The 27353-nt window shown below is 54.6% G+C and overlaps 2 protein-coding genes and 1 long non-coding RNA gene across 3 annotated transcripts; 1 reads left to right on the top strand and 2 right to left on the bottom strand.

Annotated features, from left to right (window-relative positions):
* Nucleotides 1-2179: 2179 nt before the first annotated feature.
* Nucleotides 2180-17279, top strand: LOC145517951 (uncharacterized). Its single transcript, XR_014062437.1, has 4 exons — nucleotides 2180-2417; nucleotides 6606-6831; nucleotides 9946-10057; nucleotides 14246-17279. It is a non-coding gene; the product is annotated as an uncharacterized LOC145517951 (long non-coding RNA).
* LOC145517906 (uncharacterized) lies at nucleotides 4456-6256 on the bottom strand. The gene is made up of 3 exons (XM_081521236.1): nucleotides 6071-6256; nucleotides 5359-5671; nucleotides 4456-5108 (listed from the first exon to the last, which is right to left on the bottom strand). Exons 1-3 carry the CDS (start codon nucleotides 6203-6205, stop codon nucleotides 4480-4482), a joined length of 1077 nt encoding a protein of 358 aa, XP_081377362.1. The 5' UTR covers nucleotides 6206-6256; the 3' UTR covers nucleotides 4456-4479.
* A 2458-nt stretch (nucleotides 17280-19737) lies between the features above and the next one.
* Nucleotides 19738-24800, bottom strand: LOC145517882 (uncharacterized). The gene is made up of 3 exons (XM_081521207.1): nucleotides 21353-24800; nucleotides 20641-20953; nucleotides 19738-20390 (listed from the first exon to the last, which is right to left on the bottom strand). The coding sequence occupies exons 1-3, from the start codon at nucleotides 21587-21589 to the stop codon at nucleotides 19762-19764; spliced, it is 1179 nt and encodes a 392-aa protein (XP_081377333.1). The 5' UTR covers nucleotides 21590-24800; the 3' UTR covers nucleotides 19738-19761.
* Nucleotides 24801-27353: the final 2553 nt, after the last annotated feature.

The following is a 27353-nucleotide window of genomic DNA, read 5'->3' as shown; positions in this document are numbered from 1 at the left end:
CGTTCTTCAGATGTAGCTGTCTGGTTTTCCCATGGACATTGATTGAAGAGGCTTTCTTGTTCCCATTTGGATATTCTCCCCTTCTGTGTCAGAGACGAGTTGACCATGGATGCCGGGGTTTGTTTCTGGACCCTCAACTTTATTCCATCGATCTGGATCTGTGTGTTTTGTTGTATTCCCAATAGCATACTGTCCTGCTGCTGCCGCTGCGGCTAAGTCACTTCAGTCGTGTCTGACTCTGCGCGACCCCATGGCCTGCAGCCTACCAGGCTCCTCTGTCCAGGGCATTTTCCAGGCAAGAGTACTGGAGTGGGTCGCCATCGCCTTCTCCGATACTCTCCTGAGGATCCTAGTTTGCTCGTCTAATTTCCTTTCACACAACCTTGGATGTCCGTATCGGGGCTTTTTCGTCGGATTGTATTGACAATTTAGGCTCTTTTCTGTTTCCGTAACCCCTGTTGCAATTCTTTGTTCGGTGCGAAAATGCATTGGCATTTTGGGAGGAATACCATCGAAGCTGTGGATTGCCTTGTGGGGCTGTGACATCATTTTCCCAATAGGAATTCTTTCAAGCCCTGAGCACAGCTTCTCTTTGCAGCGATTGGTGTGGGCTTGATCTTCCTTCTTCCATCTCTCGCCGTTTTGTGAGAACAGGTCCTTCCTTCCCTTCTGGGTTAGATGGACTCGTGGGTATCACTTCAGTGAATGGCATTGTCAGTGGGGGTGACAATTCCCTTCTCATTGGAAGACTTTGCTGTGAGTATTAGAAATGCAAGTGATTTCTCTTCCCCTTCCTCCCTGTCCATCTCTCAGAGCCACCGGGAAACAGAGGCTTCATCCAGGGTCACACAGGCCCGAGGGAGTGCAACTAGACTGTTGTTTCTTCAGGCCCTCTGTGCTGGACATCATCCGGGATACTCTGTGTGTGTCTTCCTCAGTCTGGTGTCCCTTCAGACCTTTCCCTAGTTTTCACAGGCTTGTTGTGTTGGTGTTCTTTGTCTGTTTGGAGACACATCCTTGAGAAGCTTTGTGTTTCCACTCATTCATCTCGCGATGTATGACCTGTCTTTTGCTTTTGTCATGAGGTCTTTCCCACAGTAGATATCTTTGATTTTGCAAAGTCCACTGTATTCTCTGGGTTGTTTTGTGGACTGCCTTTTAGTTTTGTGTGTGAAGACTCAAAGCACGTGTCCGGTTTCTGCTCATTGTTCTTCTAGATTTGTGACAAGTTTTCATGGAAACTTTGTCTAGGGATAACTGGAAGTGAACTCGGTGTAAGGTGTCAAGTCTCCATCTCCATTCATGTCATGCCCTGCAGTTTCCAATTCCCTGTTCCTGAGTGGTTTTGGAGACCTTGTGGGAAGTCTGGTTGCATCGGAGTTTGCGTTTCCACCTTGAGTAGATTCACACTGTTCTGCCCTCAGGGACACTGTCAAGGGGGAGTGAGGAGCAGCCTGCACTTCCAGCAGTGACCACACGGTGGGGCGAGTGCTGCTCTCCCCTCTGGGAGCCCCAGGCCACAGGCATCCCAGTGAGGAGCCAGCTTTGTGCTCAGCTGAAAGGAGTTAGTCTCTCAGGATCCTCTGAGCCCTTGCCTTTGGATCACCCAGGGTGGGCATTTACTGTGACAGAAAAAAATTGCCCTGAATTCCATGGACGGAAGAGCCTGGCTGTGTAGAGTTCGTGAGTTGCCGTGAATCAGACACAACTGAGGACACAAAAATTCAATAGACTAAAACCCTTTTTGGGGGTGGGGGAAGTGAAAGGGGGTGATGTGGGTTTTTTTGTCTTATATAATAGCCAAGGGAAATCTAGTTTAAACCTAAATTCACATAGATGGGAAAGGTATAGCTCTCCGTCACCCTATTAAAAAAAAAAAAAACTACTTAAATTTTCTGAAAGTTTATTTAGTAGCTTCCTTGAGCAGTTCATTGTGAAGCTTTTTTTTTTTTTTTTTCTGTCACATTGGCCTCATTAGAAAGTACGGTTTGCCTTTACTGGATAATTTCGTTCATTGGTTTGTTAGGGAATCTTGGTAATATTTGAGTTTCCTGGGGAGCATGGTCACATGACCTGGCCCTGGCCAATCGGTGCGTTCCACCTCCCTGGCCACTGTGATTGGCTCCGGACTGGGGCAGTGCCCAATCGGGGCCCAGGGTCGGGCCTCACGTTGGAAGCCAGGGGAAGACGAGCTCTCGTCCTGCTGGGGTAGGGGAAGGGGTGGGGCCGGGGGAGGTCAGGCTCCAGCAGTGGGAGGGGCTTGAGGTCCGCCTGCGGCAGTTGGTGACCTTCCTGCTCCCCTCAGGGCAGAGCCGCCGGCCTGAGAATGAGGGCACTGCTGAGCCCAGGGGCTGGGATGGCCCGTTGCTGCTGTGGTCCCAGAGCTCCACCCGAGACCTGAGGGAGGCCGTCTGCCCGTGAGTCCTCTCCCGCTTGTCTGTCAGCTTGTTTGAACCATGCTGGGTTTTCTGCCCAGCTGGCTAAGGGGAGTCCCTGGAAATGCAAGGGTGTGGGTTTTGGCAGACTTCAGGGAAGACATGCCAGATGAGCCTGGGAGACTCCCCCTTAATCTGGATTCAGGAGATATCTCTTCGGGCCAGCTAGTAATTGTAGGATAAGCCTAATGAGTCTTCACAGGATGAAGAGAGTAACGTGCCAAGGTAGCAATCGATGTCCTCATTCGAGAGGATGAAGCTGGTGCTCAGAGAAGGGGGGAACTTGGCCACAGCAAGGAGGTGTGCACCCAGACAGAACCCCCAGATCCGGCCATTTGAGCTCAGGGAGGCCACTGGTGTGGCTTGTCCCTGTGGCAGGGGCCGAGGCACGCAGCCCACCCTGATTCCTGCGGGGGCCTGACTTGGGAAGTGCCATCTGGTAGCTTTGAGACTCACCAAACCAAATTGCACTGGAGAGAGGAAGGACACCTTCCTTCATCCACCCCCCACCCCCGCCGGATTCCCACATACCCTGACCCCTTTCTCTGGATTTCGGAGCCATTTCCCGAGTCCCGCTCATATGACCTCATTCGAAGTGCACTGTGGACGAGCTGCCATCTGCAGCTGCTACCACAGCAGCCAAGGGCTTTAGCTCCCGAGTACCTCCCTTCCTTTGGAACTTGGGGGCCCTCTACTCCCCACTTGCATGCCACAGACCTTTGCTGAGGATTGTGGGGACCCTCACTCAGTTTGCAGCACGTTGTAGCCATCCCTGTCCTCTCAATACCTCCCTTGCAACTCAGCTTGTGAGCTCCTTTGGAGCAGCGTGGCCCACCTGGCTGCAACGGAAGAGACACAGCTGACAGTGAAACAACAGCTTAGATCTGACAGCCGGAAAGCTCTGTCAGAAGGGACCTCCCTCTTCACACCGTAGAGGCTGTAGGAGCCGCCAGGGTTTGGGAACCAGTGCTGGGGCCAAAATGACTCCACAGCTGTTTTCCTTCCTGGGGAGGGTTCTGGCTCGAGTGGGAATGGCTCAAGTCTCCTAAGGTTCTGAAAGCCCACTGTGTGCAGATTCACGGTACACAGAGAGGAGAAGGTGGAGTCCTGCCCTGGAGGTGGGCACAGCTCACGGATGAGCCAGGCAGGCAGGCAGGCAGGCAGGGCATGAGAACACCTGAGCTGCCTTCATGAGTGAATGGTGTGGGGGCAGAGGAAGAGAAGCCGGTCTGCTCCCTCATGTGGTGCCCAGGGCAGGTTGTCCCCAGAGGAAACCCTTACGACGGTGAGGACTATCACTGCTGTTTCCCAAGGGGTTCCGTCGGTGCGTGTCTTCCCCGGAGCGGTCAGGCCGTCTCTAAAGTACACTGGCCGTGGGCATTGCCTCTCCTTGGAACTTCCCATGTGTTTCTCTTTTTTATGGAACAGTGATTTTTCTAGAGGGGTTCTGGGCCACAAGGTTGCTGGGTCATTTTCTAGCCTTCTGTCGTGAAGAACGCTTTCCTGGGCGTTGGGGTGGTTTGTTGTTCCAGCTCCCTTTCTTGGCTTCTTTTGGGAGCTGGTGCAACAAGAGGAGCTCAGCCTCTGCCTTCTGGCTGAGATGTCACCCTTCAAACAGCAATGCCTGCCTGGAGATAATGATGGCATTTGCCAAAAGGGCTTCGTTTGGCACATGATATCTTGAAAGGACGTACACCGTCCTTTCAGCTATCAAAGGCTACTTCAAAGGACATAAAAATGAGAACTCTCCAATGGAGTCTTACAGTAGGTGGAGAGTCCGAAAAAAACTCCTTCAGTCATTTCACTGAGAGGCATTGATTGGGGACACCAAGAATATAGGAAGGAATGCCGAAAGAAAAGATGAAATTGTGTTCAGGATCGGGGGGAGGGATGAACAGGGCGTGCTTGCCTTGAATCCAGGCTTTGTTGGCGGGTGGGGCATAAAGATGGAAGGGGTCTGCAACTACAAAGTGGTGATGGTAACACAGTATCACCAGAGTGACACAACAGTGTTCCCAAATTGCAACAATGATGAAAAAGTTTACTAATCCCAACTTAACCAACAGAAATACACGAAACCATACAAACAATAAAACATCACCAGAAAGGTGGAAACAAACCAAATGCAAAGCAGTTCAGGGGAAAGGAACTCCATGTCCCCTGGGGGCAGAACGAGTTGCCGGCGTCCACGGTGAGCAGACAGGGATGGAGGCTGCAGAGCCGACCGCTGCCCTGGACGTGGTGTTTCCGGCAAGGGCTCTGGGTCTCTGTCCAGAGCGGGGGCTCGTTCTTCCTGCAGGGGCGGGTGAGTCATCGTCGGCGTCTGGGTGTTGCGCGGGAGCCAGGGCAGGCTCTCCCTGCCGAGGCGGTGACTCCTCCTCTGCCTCGGGTTCTCCTGCCAAAGCCCGAGCAGGTACAGGTGCACGTGGAGGTGGAGGTTCTCGCTGAGGGGGTGGGACATCAGTGCCTGGAGCTGGGGGTCCTGCAGGCACGGAGATCCGATCTGCCCGGTGTGCTGGCCAGTACCCAGCTGGCCTGGTGTCTCTGCGAGGGCAAGTCTCGGTTCTCCACCTGCCCTCGGTGGATTCCTGGGTCCTGCACCTGGAGCCACCACCTCTGTAGGGACAGGTCTGGGAAGTGGAGCCTGGTTCCAGTTGGAGGCCAGTGCTAGAGCTGGGGGAGAAGCAAAGTTTACCCACAGGCCAGCCTTGGCATGTGCGTATCCCGGGACAGAAAGCTTCCAAGAGATTCCCAAAGAATACCCAGCGTCGGATGTCTTTTGGGACTGAAGTGTGCAAGATGGGGGTGGGGGTGTGAGGCCAGCGCTTGCTGCAGGCCCAGCAGCATCTTTCGGGGACTCGTCCCTGTGTAGCTCAGCACCCCCTCCCCACACACTCCCGTGCACCAGCCCCAGCGTCCTCACCTCTGTGCTCTGGCGTGCTGGGCTCCAGGTCCTCCTGCTGCCTCAGAGGCCGGGGTTCTCGGGACTCTGGGTCGGAGCCGGGTGTGCTGAGCTCCGTGGCAGCCTCAGACTGGGCCGCCGGGTGTATCCTGGGCGGTGTCTCGGCAGCAGGCCTTCCCCGCCTCCGCTTCGCCCCCGGTGGGGCTGATGCCTCCGTGGGCACGCTCACCTGGAGCCTGCACTGGGCCTCACGGGCGGGGGGGTGGTGCTCCGACCCCTCCCTCCAGGAGGTGGACGGGGTGTCCCCGTCCTCGGCCTCATCACGTGGGAAGCTCTGCAACGACAGTGACCGTCAGCCAGCCGTGCTGGGAGTTTTCCGAGCTGGGCCTGGCCAGTGGAGCCGCTGCTTCTGCCTGCTCGAACTTCTCTTCCCAGAAGGGTCAGAGACGTGTGTCTGCTCACATCCCCACCCGGGAGGCAAGAGACCCACCTGAGGGTGTGAGGTCAGCCTGGGCGGCCGGCGCTGCCCGCACTCTCCCCATCCCACCCAGCCTGCTCTCCCCTGGGGTGTGGACACAACTTGTCCGCAGGCTTCTGACCCCACATCCGCCTGGGCTTCCTTGAGGGAGACACACCCCGAGAAACCCGCATCCACACACACAGGCAAAGGACCCGGTGTTTCCGGGTGGCATGGGAGAGGTGGCCTGGCCCGGCCTGGGGCTCCCCGTGTTACCTTTCTGTTTCTCCGGGCAAAGGGCCAGAGGCCTCTCGGGGGTGCCCTGAGCCAACGTCGACAGGGTGCCCACGCACACTGCCTGTGAGCTCTCCTGCGGCCCCGGGCTCTGGGCAGGGGCAAACAGCAGAACATCCTGGCAGCAAGTGATCTGGCTGGGGGCTCCTCTCCGCTCTGGAGGCCTGGATACCCGGGTTGCGGGTTCTGTTGGGTTCTGTTGCCGGCAGGTGACATCATTTCCTGGGGTTCGTGCTGAGGTCCCTTCCCCAAAACTTCCCAAGGGAATCTCTGGGTTTCTGACTGCTCGACCACCCCCCTTAGGCCATGTGCAGGCACAGTGACAGCCACACAGCCCAGCCCACAGCCCTGGGGAGGCCTGGGTGCAGCCAGGGCCTGAGCTCCGAGGACCCCGCTGCTCTCAGACCAGGCTCCTTCTTCTCATAAGTGGTGTGGCCCTGGACAAGCATATGCCCCTCAGGGTTTCCCCAGTCTCTCCATCTGCAGAGAGGGGGTCATTCTCCCATCTGTTTCCTAGGTCTGGCGGCCTACGAGCAGCTCCATGCCTTTCCACCTGGGGCCGATATCACGTGGAGCTTGTGCGCTGAGACTTCAGAAAGAAAGACTCCATCCAGGGCTGACACAGCACAGAATGGGGCAGAACGAGGCCTGGATGCGCCGTGGAACCCAGGAAAAGGCACTCCCCCTCCTGACTGTTTTGAGACCCCGCATCCAAGTTGGAGCACCGAAAGGAAGACTCGAAGGTCTCCCTCTCTTATAGAAAAGAGTAGCCAACTTTCTGGTCCTCTGTTTGCATTGAGATTCTGTTCAAGTGTCCCAGCTCGGCTTCTGCGGGTGGCTGAGCTTCTAATGGATCCCTGGGTTCTTGTCTTTTCCTCTCCAAACCTTCCGTCCTTTTCCCCCTTCTGGGGTGGATGGGCGCTGTCATTGCTTCTACCTTCGAGACAGAGTGATGAAAAGTCTGGGCCATCGACTCCTTTCCTCTCTTTGGTTCCGTGTCTCTCTCTGGCTGTGTCCCTCTCTTTTCCTTTCTCGATTCAGTCTGTGTCTTCCTCTTTCTCTCTCGTGTGTGGATGGATGGATGCTAGGAATGCACATGTATATGATTAGATGAGGGTTATGTTTTAGGGATAGGTTAGAGGGAGAGAAAGGCTTTAGGTCGGAGTTGGTCATGGGGGAAGGGTCAAGGGTGGTGGTGGTGTTTCTTGGAATCTGAGTGCTGTGCATTCTTCGTCTCTTTCCATATGAACCCCTTCTCAGATACACCACTTGCAAGGAGTCTCTCATGTTCCGTTTCCTATCTTTTGCATTTGTGAATGCTTAGCTTCTCTGTTGTGAAGAGGTTCCATTGGATGGAAACCCATTGGTGTACTTCGTTTCCCTCTTTCCCTTACTTGAAGAGACCCATTTCTACCTCCGCCCAGCAAATGGCAAGGAGACTCTGATGTTAAGGAGCCTTTGACCTACGCTTCTTTCTAGCTATCTCATGACATCAGCCTTTAGGGTGAGGGTTTTCCCCGATATTGAGGTGGTGTGAGATCAAAACCAATAGCGTTCTTCAGATGTAGCTGTCTGGTTTTCCCATGGACATTGATTGAAGAGGCTTTCTTGTTCCCATTTGGATATTCTCCCCTTCTGTGTCAGAGACGAGTTGACCATGGATGCCGGGGTTTGTTTCTGGACCCTCAACTTTATTCCATCGATCTGGATCTGTGTGTGTTGTTGTATTCCCAATAGCATACTGTCCTGCTGCTGCCGCTGCGGCTAAGTCACTTCAGTCGTGTCTGACTCTGCGCGACCCCATGGCCTGCAGCCTACCAGGCTCCTCTGTCCAGGGCATTTTCCAGGCAAGAGTACTGGAGTGGGTCGCCATCGCCTTCTCCGATACTCTCCTGAGGATCCTAGTTTGCTCGTCTAATTTCCTTTCACACAACCTTGGATGTCCGTATCGGGGCTTTTTCGTCGGATTGTATTGACAATTTAGGCTCTTTTCTGTTTCCGTAACCCCTGTTGCAATTCTTTGTTCGGTGCGAAAATGCATTGGCATTTTGGGAGGAATACCATCGAAGCTGTGGATTGCCTTGTGGGGCTGTGACATCATTTTCCCAATAGGAATTCTTTCAAGCCCTGAGCACAGCTTCTCTTTGCAGCGATTGGTGTGGGCTTGATCTTCCTTCTTCCATCTCTCGCCGTTTTGTGAGAACAGGTCCTTCCTTCCCTTCTGGGTTAGATGGACTCGTGGGTATCACTTCAGTGAATGGCATTGTCAGTGGGGGTGACAATTCCCTTCTCATTGGAAGACTTTGCTGTGAGTATTAGAAATGCAAGTGATTTCTCTTCCCCTTCCTCCCTGTCCATCTCTCAGAGCCACCGGGAAACAGAGGCTTCATCCAGGGTCACACAGGCCCGAGGGAGTGCAACTAGACTGTTGTTTCTTCAGGCCCTCTGTGCTGGACATCATCCGGGATACTCTGTGTGTGTCTTCCTCAGTCTGGTGTCCCTTCAGACCTTTCCCTAGTTTTCACAGGCTTGTTGTGTTGGTGTTCTTTGTCTGTTTGGAGACACATCCTTGAGAAGCTTTGTGTTTCCACTCATTCATCTCGCGATGTATGACCTGTCTTTTGCTTTTGTCATGAGGTCTTTCCCACAGTAGATATCTTTGATTTTGCAAAGTCCACTGTATTCTCTGGGTTGTTTTGTGGACTGCCTTTTAGTTTTGTGTGTGAAGACTCAAAGCACGTGTCCGGTTTCTGCTCATTGTTCTTCTAGATTTGTGACAAGTTTTCATGGAAACTTTGTCTAGGGATAACTGGAAGTGAACTCGGTGTAAGGTGTCAAGTCTCCATCTCCATTCATGTCATGCCCTGCAGTTTCCAATTCCCTGTTCCTGAGTGGTTTTGGAGACCTTGTGGGAAGTCTGGTTGCATCGGAGTTTGCGTTTCCACCTTGAGTAGATTCACACTGTTCTGCCCTCAGGGACACTGTCAAGGGGGAGTGAGGAGCAGCCTGCACTTCCAGCAGTGACCACACGGTGGGGCGAGTGCTGCTCTCCCCTCTGGGAGCCCCAGGCCACAGGCATCCCAGTGAGGAGCCAGCTTTGTGCTCAGCTGAAAGGAGTTAGTCTCTCAGGATCCTCTGAGCCCTTGCCTTTGGATCACCCAGGGTGGGCATTTACTGTGACAGAAAAAAATTGCCCTGAATTCCATGGACGGAAGAGCCTGGCTGTGTAGAGTTCGTGAGTTGCCGTGAATCAGACACAACTGAGGACACAAAAATTCAATAGACTAAAACCCTTTTTGGGGGTGGGGGAAGTGAAAGGGGGTGATGTGGGTTTTTTTGTCTTATATAATAGCCAAGGGAAATCTAGTTTAAACCTAAATTCACATAGATGGGAAAGGTATAGCTCTCCGTCACCCTATTAAAAAAAAAAAAAACTACTTAAATTTTCTGAAAGTTTATTTAGTAGCTTCCTTGAGTAGTTCATTGTGAAGCTTTTTTTTTTTTTTTTTCTGTCACATTGGCCTCATTAGAAAGTACGGTTTGCCTTTACTGGATAATTTCGTTCATTGGTTTGTTAGGGAATCTTGGTAATATTTGAGTTTCCTGGGGAGCATGGTCACATGACCTGGCCCTGGCCAATCGGTGCGTTCCACCTCCCTGGCCACTGTGATTGGCTCCGGACTGGGGCAGTGCCCAATCGGGGCCCAGGGTCGGGCCTCACGTTGGAAGCCAGGGGAAGACGAGCTCTCGTCCTGCTGGGGTAGGGGAAGGGGTGGGGCCGGGGGAGGTCAGGCTCCAGCAGTGGGAGGGGCTTGAGGTCCGCCTGCGGCAGTTGGTGACCTTCCTGCTCCCCTCAGGGCAGAGCCGCCGGCCTGAGAATGAGGGCACTGCTGAGCCCAGGGGCTGGGATGGCCCGTTGCTGCTGTGGTCCCAGAGCTCCACCCGAGACCTGAGGGAGGCCGTCTGCCCGTGAGTCCTCTCCCGCTTGTCTGTCAGCTTGTTTGAACCATGCTGGGTTTTCTGCCCAGCTGGCTAAGGGGAGTCCCTGGAAATGCAAGGGTGTGGGTTTTGGCAGACTTCAGGGAAGACATGCCAGATGAGCCTGGGAGACTCCCCCTTAATCTGGATTCAGGAGATATCTCTTCGGGCCAGCTAGTAATTGTAGGATAAGCCTAATGAGTCTTCACAGGATGAAGAGAGTAACGTGCCAAGGTAGCAATCGATGTCCTCATTCGAGAGGATGAAGCTGGTGCTCAGAGAAGGGGGGAACTTGGCCACAGCAAGGAGGTGTGCACCCAGACAGAAGCCCCAGATCCGGCCATTTGAGCTCAGGGAGGCCACTGGTGTGGCTTGTCCCTGTGGCAGGGGCCGAGGCACGCAGCCCACCCTGATTCCTGCGGGGGCCTGACTTGGGAAGTGCCATCTGGTAGCTTTGAGACTCACCAAACCAAATTGCACTGGAGAGAGGAAGGACACCTTCCTTCATCCACCCCCCACCCCCGCCGGATTCCCACATACCCTGACCCCTTTCTCTGGATTTCGGAGCCATTTCCCGAGTCCCGCTCATATGACCTCATTCGAAGTGCACTGTGGACGAGCTGCCATCTGCAGCTGCTACCACAGCAGCCAAGGGCTTTAGCTCCCGAGTACCTCCCTTCCTTTGGAACTTGGGGGCCCTCTACTCCCCACTTGCACGCCACAGACCTTTGCTGAGGATTGTGGGGACCCTCACTCAGTTTGCAGCACGTTGTAGCCATCCCTGTCCTCTCAATACCTCCCTTGCAACTCAGCTTGTGAGCTCCTTTGGAGCAGCGTGGCCCACCTGGCTGCAACGGAAGAGACACAGCTGACAGTGAAACAACAGCTTAGATCTGACAGCCGGAAAGCTCTGTCAGAAGGGACCTCCCTCTTCACACCGTAGAGGCTGTAGGAGCCGCCAGGGTTTGGGAACCAGTGCTGGGGCCAAAAGGACTCCACAGCTGTTTTCCTTCCTGGGGAGGGTTCTGGCTCGAGTGGGAATGGCTCAAGTCTCCTAAGGTTCTGAAAGCCCACTGTGTGCAGATTCACGGTACACAGAGAGGAGAAGGTGGAGTCCTGCCCTGGAGGTGGGCACAGCTCACGGATGAGCCAGGCAGGCAGGCAGGCAGGCAGGGCATGAGAACACCTGAGCTGCCTTCATGAGTGAATGGTGTGGGGGCAGAGGAAGAGAAGCCGGTCTGCTCCCTCATGTGGTGCCCAGGGCAGGTTGTCCCCAGAGGAAACCCTTACGACGGTGAGGACTATCACTGCTGTTTCCCAAGGGGTTCCGTCGGTGCGTGTCTTCCCCGGAGCGGTCAGGCCGTCTCTAAAGTACACTGGCCATGGGCATTGCCTCTCCTTGGAACTTCCCATGTGTCTCTCGTTTTTATGGAACAGTGATTTTTCTAGAGGGGTTCTGGGCCACAAGGTTGCTGGGTCATTTTCTAGCCTTCTGTCGTGAAGAACGCTTTCCTGGGCGTTGGGGTGGTTTGTTGTTCCAGCTCCCTTTCTTGGCTTCTTTTGGGAGCTGGTGCACCAAGAGGAGCTCAGCCTCTGCCTTCTGGCTGAGATGTCACCCTTCAAACAGCAATGCCTGCCTGGAGATAATGATGGCATTTGCCAAAAGGGCTTCGTTTGGCACATGATATCTTGAAAGGACGTACACCGTCCTTTCAGCTATCAAAGGCTACTTCAAAGGACATAAAAATGAGAACTCTCCAATGGAGTCTTACAGTAGGTGGAGAGTCCGAAAAAAACTCCTTCAGTCATTTCACTGAGAGGCATTGATTGGGGACACCAAGAATATAGGAAGGAATGCCGAAAGAAAAGATGAAATTGTGTTCAGGATCGGGGGGAGGGATGAACAGGGCGTGCTTGCCTTGAATCCAGGCTTTGTTGGCGGGTGGGGCATAAAGATGGAAGGGGTCTGCAACTACAAAGTGGTGATGGTAACACAGTATCACCAGAGTGACACAACAGTGTTCCCAAATTGCAACAATGATGAAAAAGTTTACTAATCCCAACTTAACCAACAGAAATACACGAAACCATACAAACAATAAAACATCACCAGAAAGGTGGAAACAAACCAAATGCAAAGCAGTTCAGGGGAAAGGAACTCCATGTCCCCTGGGGGCAGAACGAGTTGCCGGCGTCCACGGTGAGCAGACAGGGATGGAGGCTGCAGAGCCGACCGCTGCCCTGGACGTGGTGTTTCCGGCAAGGGCTCTGGGTCTCTGTCCAGAGCGGGGGCTCGTTCTTCCTGCAGGGGCGGGTGAGTCATCGTCGGCGTCTGGGTGTTGCGCGGGAGCCAGGGCAGGCTCTCCCTGCCGAGGCGGTGACTCCTCCTCTGCCTCGGGTTCTCCTGCCAAAGCCCGAGCAGGTACAGGTGCACGTGGAGGTGGAGGTTCTCGCTGAGGGGGTGGGACATCAGTGCCTGGAGCTGGGGGTCCTGCAGGCACGGAGATCCGATCTGCCCGGTGTGCTGGCCAGCACCCAGCTGGCCTGGTGTCTCTGCGAGGGCAAGTCTCGGTTCTCCACCTGCCCTCGGTGGATTCCTGGGTCCTGCACCTGGAGCCACCACCTCTGTAGGGACAGGTCTGGGAAGTGGAGCCTGGTTCCAGTTGGAGGCCAGTGCTAGAGCTGGGGGAGAAGCAAAGTTTACCCACAGGCCAGCCTTGGCATGTGCGTATCCCGGGACAGAAAGCTTCCAAGAGATTCCCAAAGAATACCCAGCGTCGGATGTCTTTTGGGACTGAAGTGTGCAAGATGGGGGTGGGGGTGTGAGGCCAGCGCTTGCTGCAGGCCCAGCAGCATCTTTCGGGGACTCGTCCCTGTGTAGCTCAGCACCCCCTCCCCACACACTCCCGTGCACCAGCCCCAGCGTCCTCACCTCTGTGCTCTGGCGTGCTGGGCTCCAGGTCCTCCTGCTGCCTCAGAGGCCGGGGTTCTCGGGACTCTGGGTCGGAGCCGGGTGTGCTGAGCTCCGTGGCAGCCTCAGACTGGGCCGCCGGGTGTATCCTGGGCGGTGTCTCGGCAGCAGGCCTTCCCCGCCTCCGCTTCGCCCCCGGTGGGGCTGATGCCTCCGTGGGCACGCTCACCTGGAGCCTGCACTGGGCCTCACGGGCGGGGGGGTGGTGCTCCGACCCCTCCCTCCAGGAGGTGGACGGGGTGTCCCCGTCCTCGGCCTCATCACGTGGGAAGCTCTGCAACGACAGTGACCGTCAGCCAGCCGTGCTGGGAGTTTTCCGAGCTGGGCCTGGCCAGTGGAGCCGCTGCTTCTGCCTGCTCGAACTTCTCTTCCCAGAAGGGTCAGAGACGTGTGTCTGCTCACATCCCCACCCGGGAGGAAAGAGACCCACCTGAGGGTGTGAGGTCAGCCTGGGCGGCCGGCGCTGCCCGCACTCTCCCCATCCCACCCAGCCTGCTCTCCCCTGGGGTGTGGACACAACTTGTCCGCAGGCTTCTGACCCCACATCCGCCTGGGCTTCCTTGAGGGAGACACACCCCGAGAAACCCGCATCCACACACACAGGCAAAGGACCCGGTGTTTCCGGGTGGCATGGGAGAGGTGGCCTGGCCCGGCCTGGGGCTCCCCGTGTTACCTTTCTGTTTCTCCGGGCAAAGGGCCAGAGGCCTCTCGGGGGTGCCCTGAGCCAACGTCGACAGGGTGCCCACGCACACTGCCTGTGAGCTCTCCTGCGGCCCCGGGCTCTGGGCAGGGGCAAACAGCAGAACATCCTGGCAGCAAGTGATCTGGCTGGGGGCTCCTCTCCGCTCTGGAGGCCTGGATACCCGGGTTGCGGGTTCTGTTGGGTTCTGTTGCCGGCAGGTGACATCATTTCCTGGGGTTCGTGCTGAGGTCCCTTCCCCAAAACTTCCCAAGGGAATCTCTGGGTTTCTGACTGCTCGACCACCCCCCTTAGGCCATGTGCAGGCACAGTGACAGCCACACAGCCCAGCCCACAGCCCTGGGGAGGCCTGGGTGCAGCCAGGGCCTGAGCTCCGAGGACCCCGCTGCTCTCAGACCAGGCTCCTTCTTCTCATAAGTGGTGTGGCCCTGGACAAGCATATGCCCCTCAGGGTTTCCCCAGTCTCTCCATCTGCAGAGAGGGGGTCATTCTCCCATCTGTTTCCTAGGTCTGGCGGCCTACGAGCAGCTCCATGCCTTTCCACCTGGGGCCGATATCACGTGGAGCTTGTGCGCTGAGACTTCAGAAAGAAAGACTCCATCCAGGGCTGACACAGCACAGAATGGGGCAGAACGAGGCCTGGATGCGCCGTGGAACCCAGGAAAAGGCACTCCCCCTCCTGACTGTTTTGAGACCCCGCATCCAAGTTGGAGCACCGAAAGGAAGACTCGAAGGTCTCCCTCTCTTATAGAAAAGAGTAGCCAACTTTCTGGTCCTCTGTTTGCATTGAGATTCTGTTCAAGTGTCCCAGCTCGGCTTCTGCGGGTGGCTGAGCTTCTAATGGATCCCTGGGTTCTTGTCTTTTCCTCTCCAAACCTTCCGTCCTTTTCCCCCTTCTGGGGTGGATGGGCGCTGTCATTGCTTCTACCTTCGAGACAGAGTGATGAAAAGTCTGGGCCATCGACTCCTTTCCTCTCTTTGGTTCCGTGTCTCTCTCTGGCTGTGTCCCTCTCTTTTCCTTTCTCGATTCAGTCTGTGTCTTCCTCTTTCTCTCTCGTGTGTGGATGGATGGATGCTAGGAATGCACATGTATATGATTAGATGAGGGTTATGTTTTAGGGATAGGTTAGAGGGAGAGAAAGGCTTTAGGTCGGAGTTGGTCATGGGGGAAGGGTCAAGGGTGGTGGTGGTGTTTCTTGGAATCTGAGTGCTGTGCATTCTTCGTCTCTTTCCATATGAACCCCTTCTCAGATACACCACTTGCAAGGAGTCTCTCATGTTCCGTTTCCTATCTTTTGCATTTGTGAATGCTTAGCTTCTCTGTTGTGAAGAGGTTCCATTGGATGGAAACCCATTGGTGTACTTCGTTTCCCTCTTTCCCTTACTTGAAGAGACCCATTTCTACCTCCGCCCAGCAAATGGCAAGGAGACTCTGATGTTAAGGAGCCTTTGACCTACGCTTCTTTCTAGCTATCTCATGACATCAGCCTTTAGGGTGAGGGTTTTCCCCGATATTGAGGTGGTGTGAGATCAAAACCAATAGCGTTCTTCAGATGTAGCTGTCTGGTTTTCCCATGGACATTGATTGAAGAGGCTTTCTTGTTCCCATTTGGATATTCTCCCCTTCTGTGTCAGAGACGAGTTGACCATGGATGCCGGGGTTTGTTTCTGGACCCTCAACTTTATTCCATCGATCTGGATCTGTGTGTGTTGTTGTATTCCCAATAGCATACTGTCCTGCTGCTGCCGCTGCGGCTAAGTCACTTCAGTCGTGTCTGACTCTGCGCGACCCCATGGCCTGCAGCCTACCAGGCTCCTCTGTCCAGGGCATTTTCCAGGCAAGAGTACTGGAGTGGGTCGCCATCGCCTTCTCCGATACTCTCCTGAGGATCCTAGTTTGCTCGTCTAATTTCCTTTCACACAACCTTGGATGTCCGTATCGGGGCTTTTTCGTCGGATTGTATTGACAATTTAGGCTCTTTTCTGTTTCCGTAACCCCTGTTGCAATTCTTTGTTCGGTGCGAAAATGCATTGGCATTTTGGGAGGAATACCATCGAAGCTGTGGATTGCCTTGTGGGGCTGTGACATCATTTTCCCAATAGGAATTCTTTCAAGCCCTGAGCACAGCTTCTCTTTGCAGCGATTGGTGTGGGCTTGATCTTCCTTCTTCCATCTCTCGCCGTTTTGTGAGAACAGGTCCTTCCTTCCCTTCTGGGTTAGATGGACTCGTGGGTATCACTTCAGTGAATGGCATTGTCAGTGGGGGTGACAATTCCCTTCTCATTGGAAGACTTTGCTGTGAGTATTAGAAATGCAAGTGATTTCTCTTCCCCTTCCTCCCTGTCCATCTCTCAGAGCCACCGGGAAACAGAGGCTTCATCCAGGGTCACACAGGCCCGAGGGAGTGCAACTAGACTGTTGTTTCTTCAGGCCCTCTGTGCTGGACATCATCCGGGATACTCTGTGTGTGTCTTCCTCAGTCTGGTGTCCCTTCAGACCTTTCCCTAGTTTTCACAGGCTTGTTGTGTTGGTGTTCTTTGTCTGTTTGGAGACACATCCTTGAGAAGCTTTGTGTTTCCACTCATTCATCTCGCGATGTATGACCTGTCTTTTGCTTTTGTCATGAGGTCTTTCCCACAGTAGATATCTTTGATTTTGCAAAGTCCACTGTATTCTCTGGGTTGTTTTGTGGACTGCCTTTTAGTTTTGTGTGTGAAGACTCAAAGCACGTGTCCGGTTTCTGCTCATTGTTCTTCTAGATTTGTGACAAGTTTTCATGGAAACTTTGTCTAGGGATAACTGGAAGTGAACTCGGTGTAAGGTGTCAAGTCTCCATCTCCATTCATGTCATGCCCTGCAGTTTCCAATTCCCTGTTCCTGAGTGGTTTTGGAGACCTTGTGGGAAGTCTGGTTGCATCGGAGTTTGCGTTTCCACCTTGAGTAGATTCACACTGTTCTGCCCTCAGGGACACTGTCAAGGGGGAGTGAGGAGCAGCCTGCACTTCCAGCAGTGACCACACGGTGGGGCGAGTGCTGCTCTCCCCTCTGGGAGCCCCAGGCCACAGGCATCCCAGTGAGGAGCCAGCTTTGTGCTCAGCTGAAAGGAGTTAGTCTCTCAGGATCCTCTGAGCCCTTGCCTTTGGATCACCCAGGGTGGGCATTTACTGTGACAGAAAAAAATTGCCCTGAATTCCATGGACGGAAGAGCCTGGCTGTGTAGAGTTCGTGAGTTGCCGTGAATCAGACACAACTGAGGACACAAAAATTCAATAGACTAAAACCCTTTTTGGGGGTGGGGGAAGTGAAAGGGGGTGATGTGGGTTTTTTTGTCTTATATAATAGCCAAGGGAAATCTAGTTTAAACCTAAATTCACATAGATGGGAAAGGTATAGCTCTCCGTCACCCTATTAAAAAAAAAAAAAAAACTACTTAAATTTTCTGAAAGTTTATTTAGTAGCTTCCTTGAGCAGTTCATTGTGAAGCTTTTTTTTTTTTTTTTTCTGTCACATTGGCCTCATTAGAAAGTACGGTTTGCCTTTACTGGATAATTTCGTTCATTGGTTTGTTAGGGAATCTTGGTAATATTTGAGTTTCCTGGGGAGCATGGTCACATGACCTGGCCCTGGCCAATCGGTGCGTTCCACCTCCCTGGCCACTGTGATTGGCTCCGGACTGGGGCAGTGCCCAATCGGGGCCCAGGGTCGGGCCTCACGTTGGAAGCCAGGGGAAGACGAGCTCTCGTCCTGCTGGGGTAGGGGAAGGGGTGGGGCCGGGGGAGGTCAGGCTCCAGCAGTGGGAGGGGCTTGAGGTCCGCCTGCGGCAGTTGGTGACCTTCCTGCTCCCCTCAGGGCAGAGCCGCCGGCCTGAGAATGAGGGCACTGCTGAGCCCAGGGGCTGGGATGGCCCGTTGCTGCTGTGGTCCCAGAGCTCCACCCGAGACCTGAGGGAGGCCGTCTGCCCGTGAGTCCTCTCCCGCTTGTCTGTCAGCTTGTTTGAACCATGCTGGGTTTTCTGCCCAGCTGGCTAAGGGGAGTCCCTGGAAATGCAAGGGTGTGGGTTTTGGCAGACTTCAGGGAAGACATGCCAGATGAGCCTGGGAGACTCCCCCTTAATCTGGATTCAGGAGATATCTCTTCGGGCCAGCTAGTAATTGTAGGATAAGCCTAATGAGTCTTCACAGGATGAAGAGAGTAACGTGCCAAGGTAGCAATCGATGTCCTCATTCGAGAGGATGAAGCTGGTGCTCAGAGAAGGGGGGAACTTGGCCACAGCAAGGAGGTGTGCACCCAGACAGAACCCCCAGATCCGGCCATTTGAGCTCAGGGAGGCCACTGGTGTGGCTTGTCCCTGTGGCAGGGGCCGAGGCACGCAGCCCACCCTGATTCCTGCGGGGGCCTGACTTGGGAAGTGCCATCTGGTAGCTTTGAGACTCACCAAACCAAATTGCACTGGAGAGAGGAAGGACACCTTCCTTCATCCACCCCCCACCCCCGCCGGATTCCCACATACCCTGACCCCTTTCTCTGGATTTCGGAGCCATTTCCCGAGTCCCGCTCATATGACCTCATTCGAAGTGCACTGTGGACGAGCTGCCATCTGCAGCTGCTACCACAGCAGCCAAGGGCTTTAGCTCCCGAGTACCTCCCTTCCTTTGGAACTTGGGGGCCCTCTACTCCCCACTTGCACGCCACAGACCTTTGCTGAGGATTGTGGGGACCCTCACTCAGTTTGCAGCACGTTGTAGCCATCCCTGTCCTCTCAATACCTCCCTTGCAACTCAGCTTGTGAGCTCCTTTGGAGCAGCGTGGCCCACCTGGCTGCAACGGAAGAGACACAGCTGACAGTGAAACAACAGCTTAGATCTGACAGCCGGAAAGCTCTGTCAGAAGGGACCTCCCTCTTCACACCGTAGAGGCTGTAGGAGCCGCCAGGGTTTGGGAACCAGTGCTGGGGCCAAAAGGACTCCACAGCTGTTTTCCTTCCTGGGGAGGGTTCTGGCTCGAGTGGGAATGGCTCAAGTCTCCTAAGGTTCTGAAAGCCCACTGTGTGCAGATTCACGGTACACAGAGAGGAGAAGGTGGAGTCCTGCCCTGGAGGTGGGCACAGCTCACGGATGAGCCAGGCAGGCAGGCAGGCAGGCAGGGCATGAGAACACCTGAGCTGCCTTCATGAGTGAATGGTGTGGGGGCAGAGGAAGAGAAGCCGGTCTGCTCCCTCATGTGGTGCCCAGGGCAGGTTGTCCCCAGAGGAAACCCTTACGACGGTGAGGACTATCACTGCTGTTTCCCAAGGGGTTCCGTCGGTGCGTGTCTTCCCCGGAGCGGTCAGGCCGTCTCTAAAGTACACTGGCCATGGGCATTGCCTCTCCTTGGAACTTCCCATGTGTCTCTCGTTTTTATGGAACAGTGATTTTTCTAGAGGGGTTCTGGGCCACAAGGTTGCTGGGTCATTTTCTAGCCTTCTGTCGTGAAGAACGCTTTCCTGGGCGTTGGGGTGGTTTGTTGTTCCAGCTCCCTTTCTTGGCTTCTTTTGGGAGCTGGTGCACCAAGAGGAGCTCAGCCTCTGCCTTCTGGCTGAGATGTCACCCTTCAAACAGCAATGCCTGCCTGGAGATAATGATGGCATTTGCCAAAAGGGCTTCGTTTGGCACATGATATCTTGAAAGGACGTACACCGTCCTTTCAGCTATCAAAGGCTACTTCAAAGGACATAAAAATGAGAACTCTCCAATGGAGTCTTACAGTAGGTGGAGAGTCCGAAAAAAACTCCTTCAGTCATTTCAGTGAGAGGCATTGATTGGGGACACCAAGAATATAGGAAGGAATGCCGAAAGAAAAGATGAAATTGTGTTCAGGATCGGGGGGAGGGATGAACAGGGCGTGCTTGCCTTGAATCCAGGCTTTGTTGGCGGGTGGGGCATAAAGATGGAAGGGGTCTGCAACTACAAAGTGGTGATGGTAACACAGTATCACCAGAGTGACACAACAGTGTTCCCAAATTGCAACAATGATGAAAAAGTTTACTAATCCCAACTTAACCAACAGAAATACACGAAACCATACAAACAATAAAACATCACCAGAAAGGTGGAAACAAACCAAATGCAAAGCAGTTCAGGGGAAAGGAACTCCATGTCCCCTGGGGGCAGAACGAGTTGCCGGCGTCCACGGTGAGCAGACAGGGATGGAGGCTGCAGAGCCGACCGCTGCCCTGGACGTGGTGTTTCCGGCAAGGGCTCTGGGTCTCTGTCCAGAGCGGGGGCTCGTTCTTCCTGCAGGGGCGGGTGAGTCATCGTCGGCGTCTGGGTGTTGCGCGGGAGCCAGGGCAGGCTCTCCCTGCCGAGGCGGTGACTCCTCCTCTGCCTCGGGTTCTCCTGCCAAAGCCCGAGCAGGTACAGGTGCACGTGGAGGTGGAGGTTCTCGCTGAGGGGGTGGGACATCAGTGCCTGGAGCTGGGGGTCCTGCAGGCACGGAGATCCGATCTGCCCGGTGTGCTGGCCAGTACCCAGCTGGCCTGGTGTCTCTGCGAGGGCAAGTCTCGGTTCTCCACCTGCCCTCGGTGGATTCCTGGGTCCTGCACCTGGAGCCACCACCTCTGTAGGGACAGGTCTGGGAAGTGGAGCCTGGTTCCAGTTGGAGGCCAGTGCTAGAGCTGGGGGAGAAGCAAAGTTTACCCACAGGCCAGCCTTGGCATGTGCGTATCCCGGGACAGAAAGCTTCCAAGAGATTCCCAAAGAATACCCAGCGTCGGATGTCTTTTGGGACTGAAGTGTGCAAGATGGGGGTGGGGGTGTGAGGCCAGCGCTTGCTGCAGGCCCAGCAGCATCTTTCGGGGACTCGTCCCTGTGTAGCTCAGCACCCCCTCCCCACACACTCCCGTGCACCAGCCCCAGCGTCCTCACCTCTGTGCTCTGGCGTGCTGGGCTCCAGGTCCTCCTGCTGCCTCAGAGGCCGGGGTTCTCGGGACTCTGGGTCGGAGCCGGGTGTGCTGAGCTCCGTGGCAGCCTCAGACTGGGCCGCCGGGTGTATCCTGGGCGGTGTCTCGGCAGCAGGCCTTCCCCGCCTCCGCTTCGCCCCCGGTGGGGCTGATGCCTCCGTGGGCACGCTCACCTGGAGCCTGCACTGGGCCTCACGGGCGGGGGGGTGGTGCTCCGACCCCTCCCTCCAGGAGGTGGACGGGGTGTCCCCGTCCTCGGCCTCATCACGTGGGAAGCTCTGCAACGACAGTGACCGTCAGCCAGCCGTGCTGGGAGTTTTCCGAGCTGGGCCTGGCCAGTGGAGCCGCTGCTTCTGCCTGCTCGAACTTCTCTTCCCAGAAGGGTCAGAGACGTGTGTCTGCTCACATCCCCACCCGGGAGGAAAGAGACCCACCTGAGGGTGTGAGGTCAGCCTGGGCGGCCGGCGCTGCCCGCACTCTCCCCATCCCACCCAGCCTGCTCTCCCCTGGGGTGTGGACACAACTTGTCCGCAGGCTTCTGACCCCACATCCGCCTGGGCTTCCTTGAGGGAGACACACCCCGAGAAACCCGCATCCACACACACAGGCAAAGGACCCGGTGTTTCCGGGTGGCATGGGAGAGGTGGCCTGGCCCGGCCTGGGGCTCCCCGTGTTACCTTTCTGTTTCTCCGGGCAAAGGGCCAGAGGCCTCTCGGGGGTGCCCTGAGCCAACGTCGACAGGGTGCCCACGCACACTGCCTGTGAGCTCTCCTGCGGCCCCGGGCTCTGGGCAGGGGCAAACAGCAGAACATCCTGGCAGCAAGTGATCTGGCTGGGGGCTCCTCTCCGCTCTGGAGGCCTGGATACCCGGGTTGCGGGTTCTGTTGGGTTCTGTTGCCGGCAGGTGACATCATTTCCTGGGGTTCGTGCTGAGGTCCCTTCCCCAAAACTTCCCAAGGGAATCTCTGGGTTTCTGACTGCTCGACCACCCCCCTTAGGCCATGTGCAGGCACAGTGACAGCCACACAGCCCAGCCCACAGCCCTGGGGAGGCCTGGGTGCAGCCAGGGCCTGAGCTCCGAGGACCCCGCTGCTCTCAGACCAGGCTCCTTCTTCTCATAAGTGGTGTGGCCCTGGACAAGCATATGCCCCTCAGGGTTTCCCCAGTCTCTCCATCTGCAGAGAGGGGGTCATTCTCCCATCTGTTTCCTAGGTCTGGCGGCCTACGAGCAGCTCCATGCCTTTCCACCTGGGGCCGATATCACGTGGAGCTTGTGCGCTGAGACTTCAGAAAGAAAGACTCCATCCAGGGCTGACACAGCACAGAATGGGGCAGAACGAGGCCTGGATGCGCCGTGGAACCCAGGAAAAGGCACTCCCCCTCCTGACTGTTTTGAGACCCCGCATCCAAGTTGGAGCACCGAAAGGAAGACTCGAAGGTCTCCCTCTCTTATAGAAAAGAGTAGCCAACTTTCTGGTCCTCTGTTTGCATTGAGATTCTGTTCAAGTGTCCCAGCTCGGCTTCTGCGGGTGGCTGAGCTTCTAATGGATCCCTGGGTTCTTGTCTTTTCCTCTCCAAACCTTCCGTCCTTTTCCCCCTTCTGGGGTGGATGGGCGCTGTCATTGCTTCTACCTTCGAGACAGAGTGATGAAAAGTCTGGGCCATCGACTCCTTTCCTCTCTTTGGTTCCGTGTCTCTCTCTGGCTGTGTCCCTCTCTTTTCCTTTCTCGATTCAGTCTGTGTCTTCCTCTTTCTCTCTCGTGTGTGGATGGATGGATGCTAGGAATGCACATGTATATGATTAGATGAGGGTTATGTTTTAGGGATAGGTTAGAGGGAGAGAAAGGCTTTAGGTCGGAGTTGGTCATGGGGGAAGGGTCAAGGGTGGTGGTGGTGTTTCTTGGAATCTGAGTGCTGTGCATTCTTCGTCTCTTTCCATATGAACCCCTTCTCAGATACACCACTTGCAAGGAGTCTCTCATGTTCCGTTTCCTATCTTTTGCATTTGTGAATGCTTAGCTTCTCTGTTGTGAAGAGGTTCCATTGGATGGAAACCCATTGGTGTACTTCGTTTCCCTCTTTCCCTTACTTGAAGAGACCCATTTCTACCTCCGCCCAGCAAATGGCAAGGAGACTCTGATGTTAAGGAGCCTTTGACCTACGCTTCTTTCTAGCTATCTCATGACATCAGCCTTTAGGGTGAGGGTTTTCCCCGATATTGAGGTGGTGTGAGATCAAAACCAATAGCGTTCTTCAGATGTAGCTGTCTGGTTTTCCCATGGACATTGATTGAAGAGGCTTTCTTGTTCCCATTTGGATATTCTCCCCTTCTGTGTCAGAGACGAGTTGACCATGGATGCCGGGGTTTGTTTCTGGACCCTCAACTTTATTCCATCGATCTGGATCTGTGTGTGTTGTTGTATTCCCAATAGCATACTGTCCTGCTGCTGCCGCTGCGGCTAAGTCACTTCAGTCGTGTCTGACTCTGCGCGACCCCATGGCCTGCAGCCTACCAGGCTCCTCTGTCCAGGGCATTTTCCAGGCAAGAGTACTGGACTGGGTCGCCATCGCCTTCTCCGATACTCTCCTGAGGATCCTAGTTTGCTCGTCTAATTTCCTTTCACACAACCTTGGATGTCCGTATCGGGGCTTTTTCGTCGGATTGTATTGACAATTTAGGCTCTTTTCTGTTTCCGTAACCCCTGTTGCAATTCTTTGTTCGGTGCGAAAATGCATTGGCATTTTGGGAGGAATACCATCGAAGCTGTGGATTGCCTTGTGGGGCTGTGACATCATTTTCCCAATAGGAATTCTTTCAAGCCCTGAGCACAGCTTCTCTTTGCAGCGATTGGTGTGGGCTTGATCTTCCTTCTTCCATCTCTCGCCGTTTTGTGAGAACAGGTCCTTCCTTCCCTTCTGGGTTAGATGGACTCGTGGGTATCACTTCAGTGAATGGCATTGTCAGTGGGGGTGACAATTCCCTTCTCATTGGAAGACTTTGCTGTGAGTATTAGAAATGCAAGTGATTTCTCTTCCCCTTCCTCCCTGTCCATCTCTCAGAGCCACCGGGAAACAGAGGCTTCATCCAGGGTCACACAGGCCCGAGGGAGTGCAACTAGACTGTTGTTTCTTCAGGCCCTCTGTGCTGGACATCATCCGGGATACTCTGTGTGTGTCTTCCTCAGTCTGGTGTCCCTTCAGACCTTTCCCTAGTTTTCACAGGCTTGTTGTGTTGGTGTTCTTTGTCTGTTTGGAGACACATCCTTGAGAAGCTTTGTGTTTCCACTCATTCATCTCGCGATGTATGACCTGTCTTTTGCTTTTGTCATGAGGTCTTTCCCACAGTAGATATCTTTGATTTTGCAAAGTCCACTGTATTCTCTGGGTTGTTTTGTGGACTGCCTTTTAGTTTTGTGTGTGAAGACTCAAAGCACGTGTCCGGTTTCTGCTCATTGTTCTTCTAGATTTGTGACAAGTTTTCATGGAAACTTTGTCTAGGGATAACTGGAAGTGAACTCGGTGTAAGGTGTCAAGTCTCCATCTCCATTCATGTCATGCCCTGCAGTTTCCAATTCCCTGTTCCTGAGTGGTTTTGGAGACCTTGTGGGAAGTCTGGTTGCATCGGAGTTTGCGTTTCCACCTTGAGTAGATTCACACTGTTCTGCCCTCAGGGACACTGTCAAGGGGGAGTGAGGAGCAGCCTGCACTTCCAGCAGTGACCACACGGTGGGGCGAGTGCTGCTCTCCCCTCTGGGAGCCCCAGGCCACAGGCATCCCAGTGAGGAGCCAGCTTTGTGCTCAGCTGAAAGGAGTTAGTCTCTCAGGATCCTCTGAGCCCTTGCCTTTGGATCACCCAGGGTGGGCATTTACTGTGACAGAAAAAAATTGCCCTGAATTCCATGGACGGAAGAGCCTGGCTGTGTAGAGTTCGTGAGTTGCCGTGAATCAGACACAACTGAGGACACAAAAATTCAATAGACTAAAACCCTTTTTGGGGGTGGGGGAAGTGAAAGGGGGTGATGTGGGTTTTTTTGTCTTATATAATAGCCAAGGGAAATCTAGTTTAAACCTAAATTCACATAGATGGGAAAGGTATAGCTCTCCGTCACCCTATTAAAAAAAAAAAAAAAACTACTTAAATTTTCTGAAAGTTTATTTAGTAGCTTCCTTGAGCAGTTCATTGTGAAGCTTTTTTTTTTTTTTTTCTGTCACATTGGCCTCATTAGAAAGTACGGTTTGCCTTTACTGGATAATTTCGTTCATTGGTTTGTTAGGGAATCTTGGTAATATTTGAGTTTCCTGGGGAGCATGGTCACATGACCTGGCCCTGGCCAATCGGTGCGTTCCACCTCCCTGGCCACTGTGATTGGCTCCGGACTGGGGCAGTGCCCAATCGGGGCCCAGGGTCGGGCCTCACGTTGGAAGCCAGGGGAAGACGAGCTCTCGTCCTGCTGGGGTAGGGGAAGGGGTGGGGCCGGGGGAGGTCAGGCTCCAGCAGTGGGAGGGGCTTGAGGTCCGCCTGCGGCAGTTGGTGACCTTCCTGCTCCCCTCAGGGCAGAGCCGCCGGCCTGAGAATGAGGGCACTGCTGAGCCCAGGGGCTGGGATGGCCCGTTGCTGCTGTGGTCCCAGAGCTCCACCCGAGACCTGAGGGAGGCCATCTGCCCGTGAGTCCTCTCCCGCTTGTCTGTCAGCTTGTTTGAACCATGCTGGGTTTTCTGCCCAGCTGGCTAAGGGGAGTCCCTGGAAATGCAAGGGTGTGGGTTTTGGCAGACTTCAGGGAAGACATGCCAGATGAGCCTGGGAGACTCCCCCTTAATCTGGATTCAGGAGATATCTCTTCGGGCCAGCTAGTAATTGTAGGATAAGCCTAATGAGTCTTCACAGGATGAAGAGAGTAACGTGCCAAGGTAGCAATCGATGTCCTCATTCGAGAGGATGAAGCTGGTGCTCAGAGAAGGGGGGAACTTGGCCACAGCAAGGAGGTGTGCACCCAGACAGAACCCCCAGATCCGGCCATTTGAGCTCAGGGAGGCCACTGGTGTGGCTTGTCCCTGTGGCAGGGGCCGAGGCACGCAGCCCACCCTGATTCCTGCGGGGGCCTGACTTGGGAAGTGCCATCTGGTAGCTTTGAGACTCACCAAACCAAATTGCACTGGAGAGAGGAAGGACACCTTCCTTCATCCACCCCCCACCCCCGCCGGATTCCCACATACCCTGACCCCTTTCTCTGGATTTCGGAGCCATTTCCCGAGTCCCGCTCATATGACCTCATTCGAAGTGCACTGTGGACGAGCTGCCATCTGCAGCTGCTACCACAGCAGCCAAGGGCTTTAGCTCCCGAGTACCTCCCTTCCTTTGGAACTTGGGGGCCCTCTACTCCCCACTTGCACGCCACAGACCTTTGCTGAGGATTGTGGGGACCCTCACTCAGTTTGCAGCACGTTGTAGCCATCCCTGTCCTCTCAATACCTCCCTTGCAACTCAGCTTGTGAGCTCCTTTGGAGCAGCGTGGCCCACCTGGCTGCAACGGAAGAGACACAGCTGACAGTGAAACAACAGCTTAGATCTGACAGCCGGAAAGCTCTGTCAGAAGGGACCTCCCTCTTCACACCGTAGAGGCTGTAGGAGCCGCCAGGGTTTGGGAACCAGTGCTGGGGCCAAAAGGACTCCACAGCTGTTTTCCTTCCTGGGGAGGGTTCTGGCTCGAGTGGGAATGGCTCAAGTCTCCTAAGGTTCTGAAAGCCCACTGTGTGCAGATTCACGGTACACAGAGAGGAGAAGGTGGAGTCCTGCCCTGGAGGTGGGCACAGCTCACGGATGAGCCAGGCAGGCAGGCAGGCAGGCAGGGCATGAGAACACCTGAGCTGCCTTCATGAGTGAATGGTGTGGGGGCAGAGGAAGAGAAGCCGGTCTGCTCCCTCATGTGGTGCCCAGGGCAGGTTGTCCCCAGAGGAAACCCTTACGACGGTGAGGACTATCACTGCTGTTTCCCAAGGGGTTCCGTCGGTGCGTGTCTTCCCCGGAGCGGTCAGGCCGTCTCTAAAGTACACTGGCCATGGGCATTGCCTCTCCTTGGAACTTCCCATGTGTCTCTCGTTTTTATGGAACAGTGATTTTTCTAGAGGGGTTCTGGGCCACAAGGTTGCTGGGTCATTTTCTAGCCTTCTGTCGTGAAGAACGCTTTCCTGGGCGTTGGGGTGGTTTGTTGTTCCAGCTCCCTTTCTTGGCTTCTTTTGGGAGCTGGTGCACCAAGAGGAGCTCAGCCTCTGCCTTCTGGCTGAGATGTCACCCTTCAAACAGCAATGCCTGCCTGGAGATAATGATGGCATTTGCCAAAAGGGCTTCGTTTGGCACATGATATCTTGAAAGGGCGTACACCGTCCTTTCAGCTATCAAAGGCTACTTCAAAGGACATAAAAATGAGAACTCTCCAATGGAGTCTTACAGTAGGTGGAGAGTCCGAAAAAAACTCCTTCAGTCATTTCACTGAGAGGCATTGATTGGGGACACCAAGAATATAGGAAGGAATGCCGAAAGAAAAGATGAAATTGTGTTCAGGATCGGGGGGAGGGATGAACAGGGCGTGCTTGCCTTGAATCCAGGCTTTGTTGGCGGGTGGGGCATAAAGATGGAAGGGGTCTGCAACTACAAAGTGGTGATGGTAACACAGTATCACC

Source organism: Giraffa tippelskirchi, chromosome 8, assembly GCF_054371585.1.
Source record: "Giraffa tippelskirchi isolate mGirTip1 chromosome 8, T2T-mGirTip1v1.2.pri, whole genome shotgun sequence".
NCBI classification, from domain to species: Eukaryota; Metazoa; Chordata; class Mammalia; order Artiodactyla; family Giraffidae; genus Giraffa; species Giraffa tippelskirchi.
Note: the sequence above shows the minus strand (reverse complement) of the source record. Positions and strands in the feature narration are given on the sequence as shown.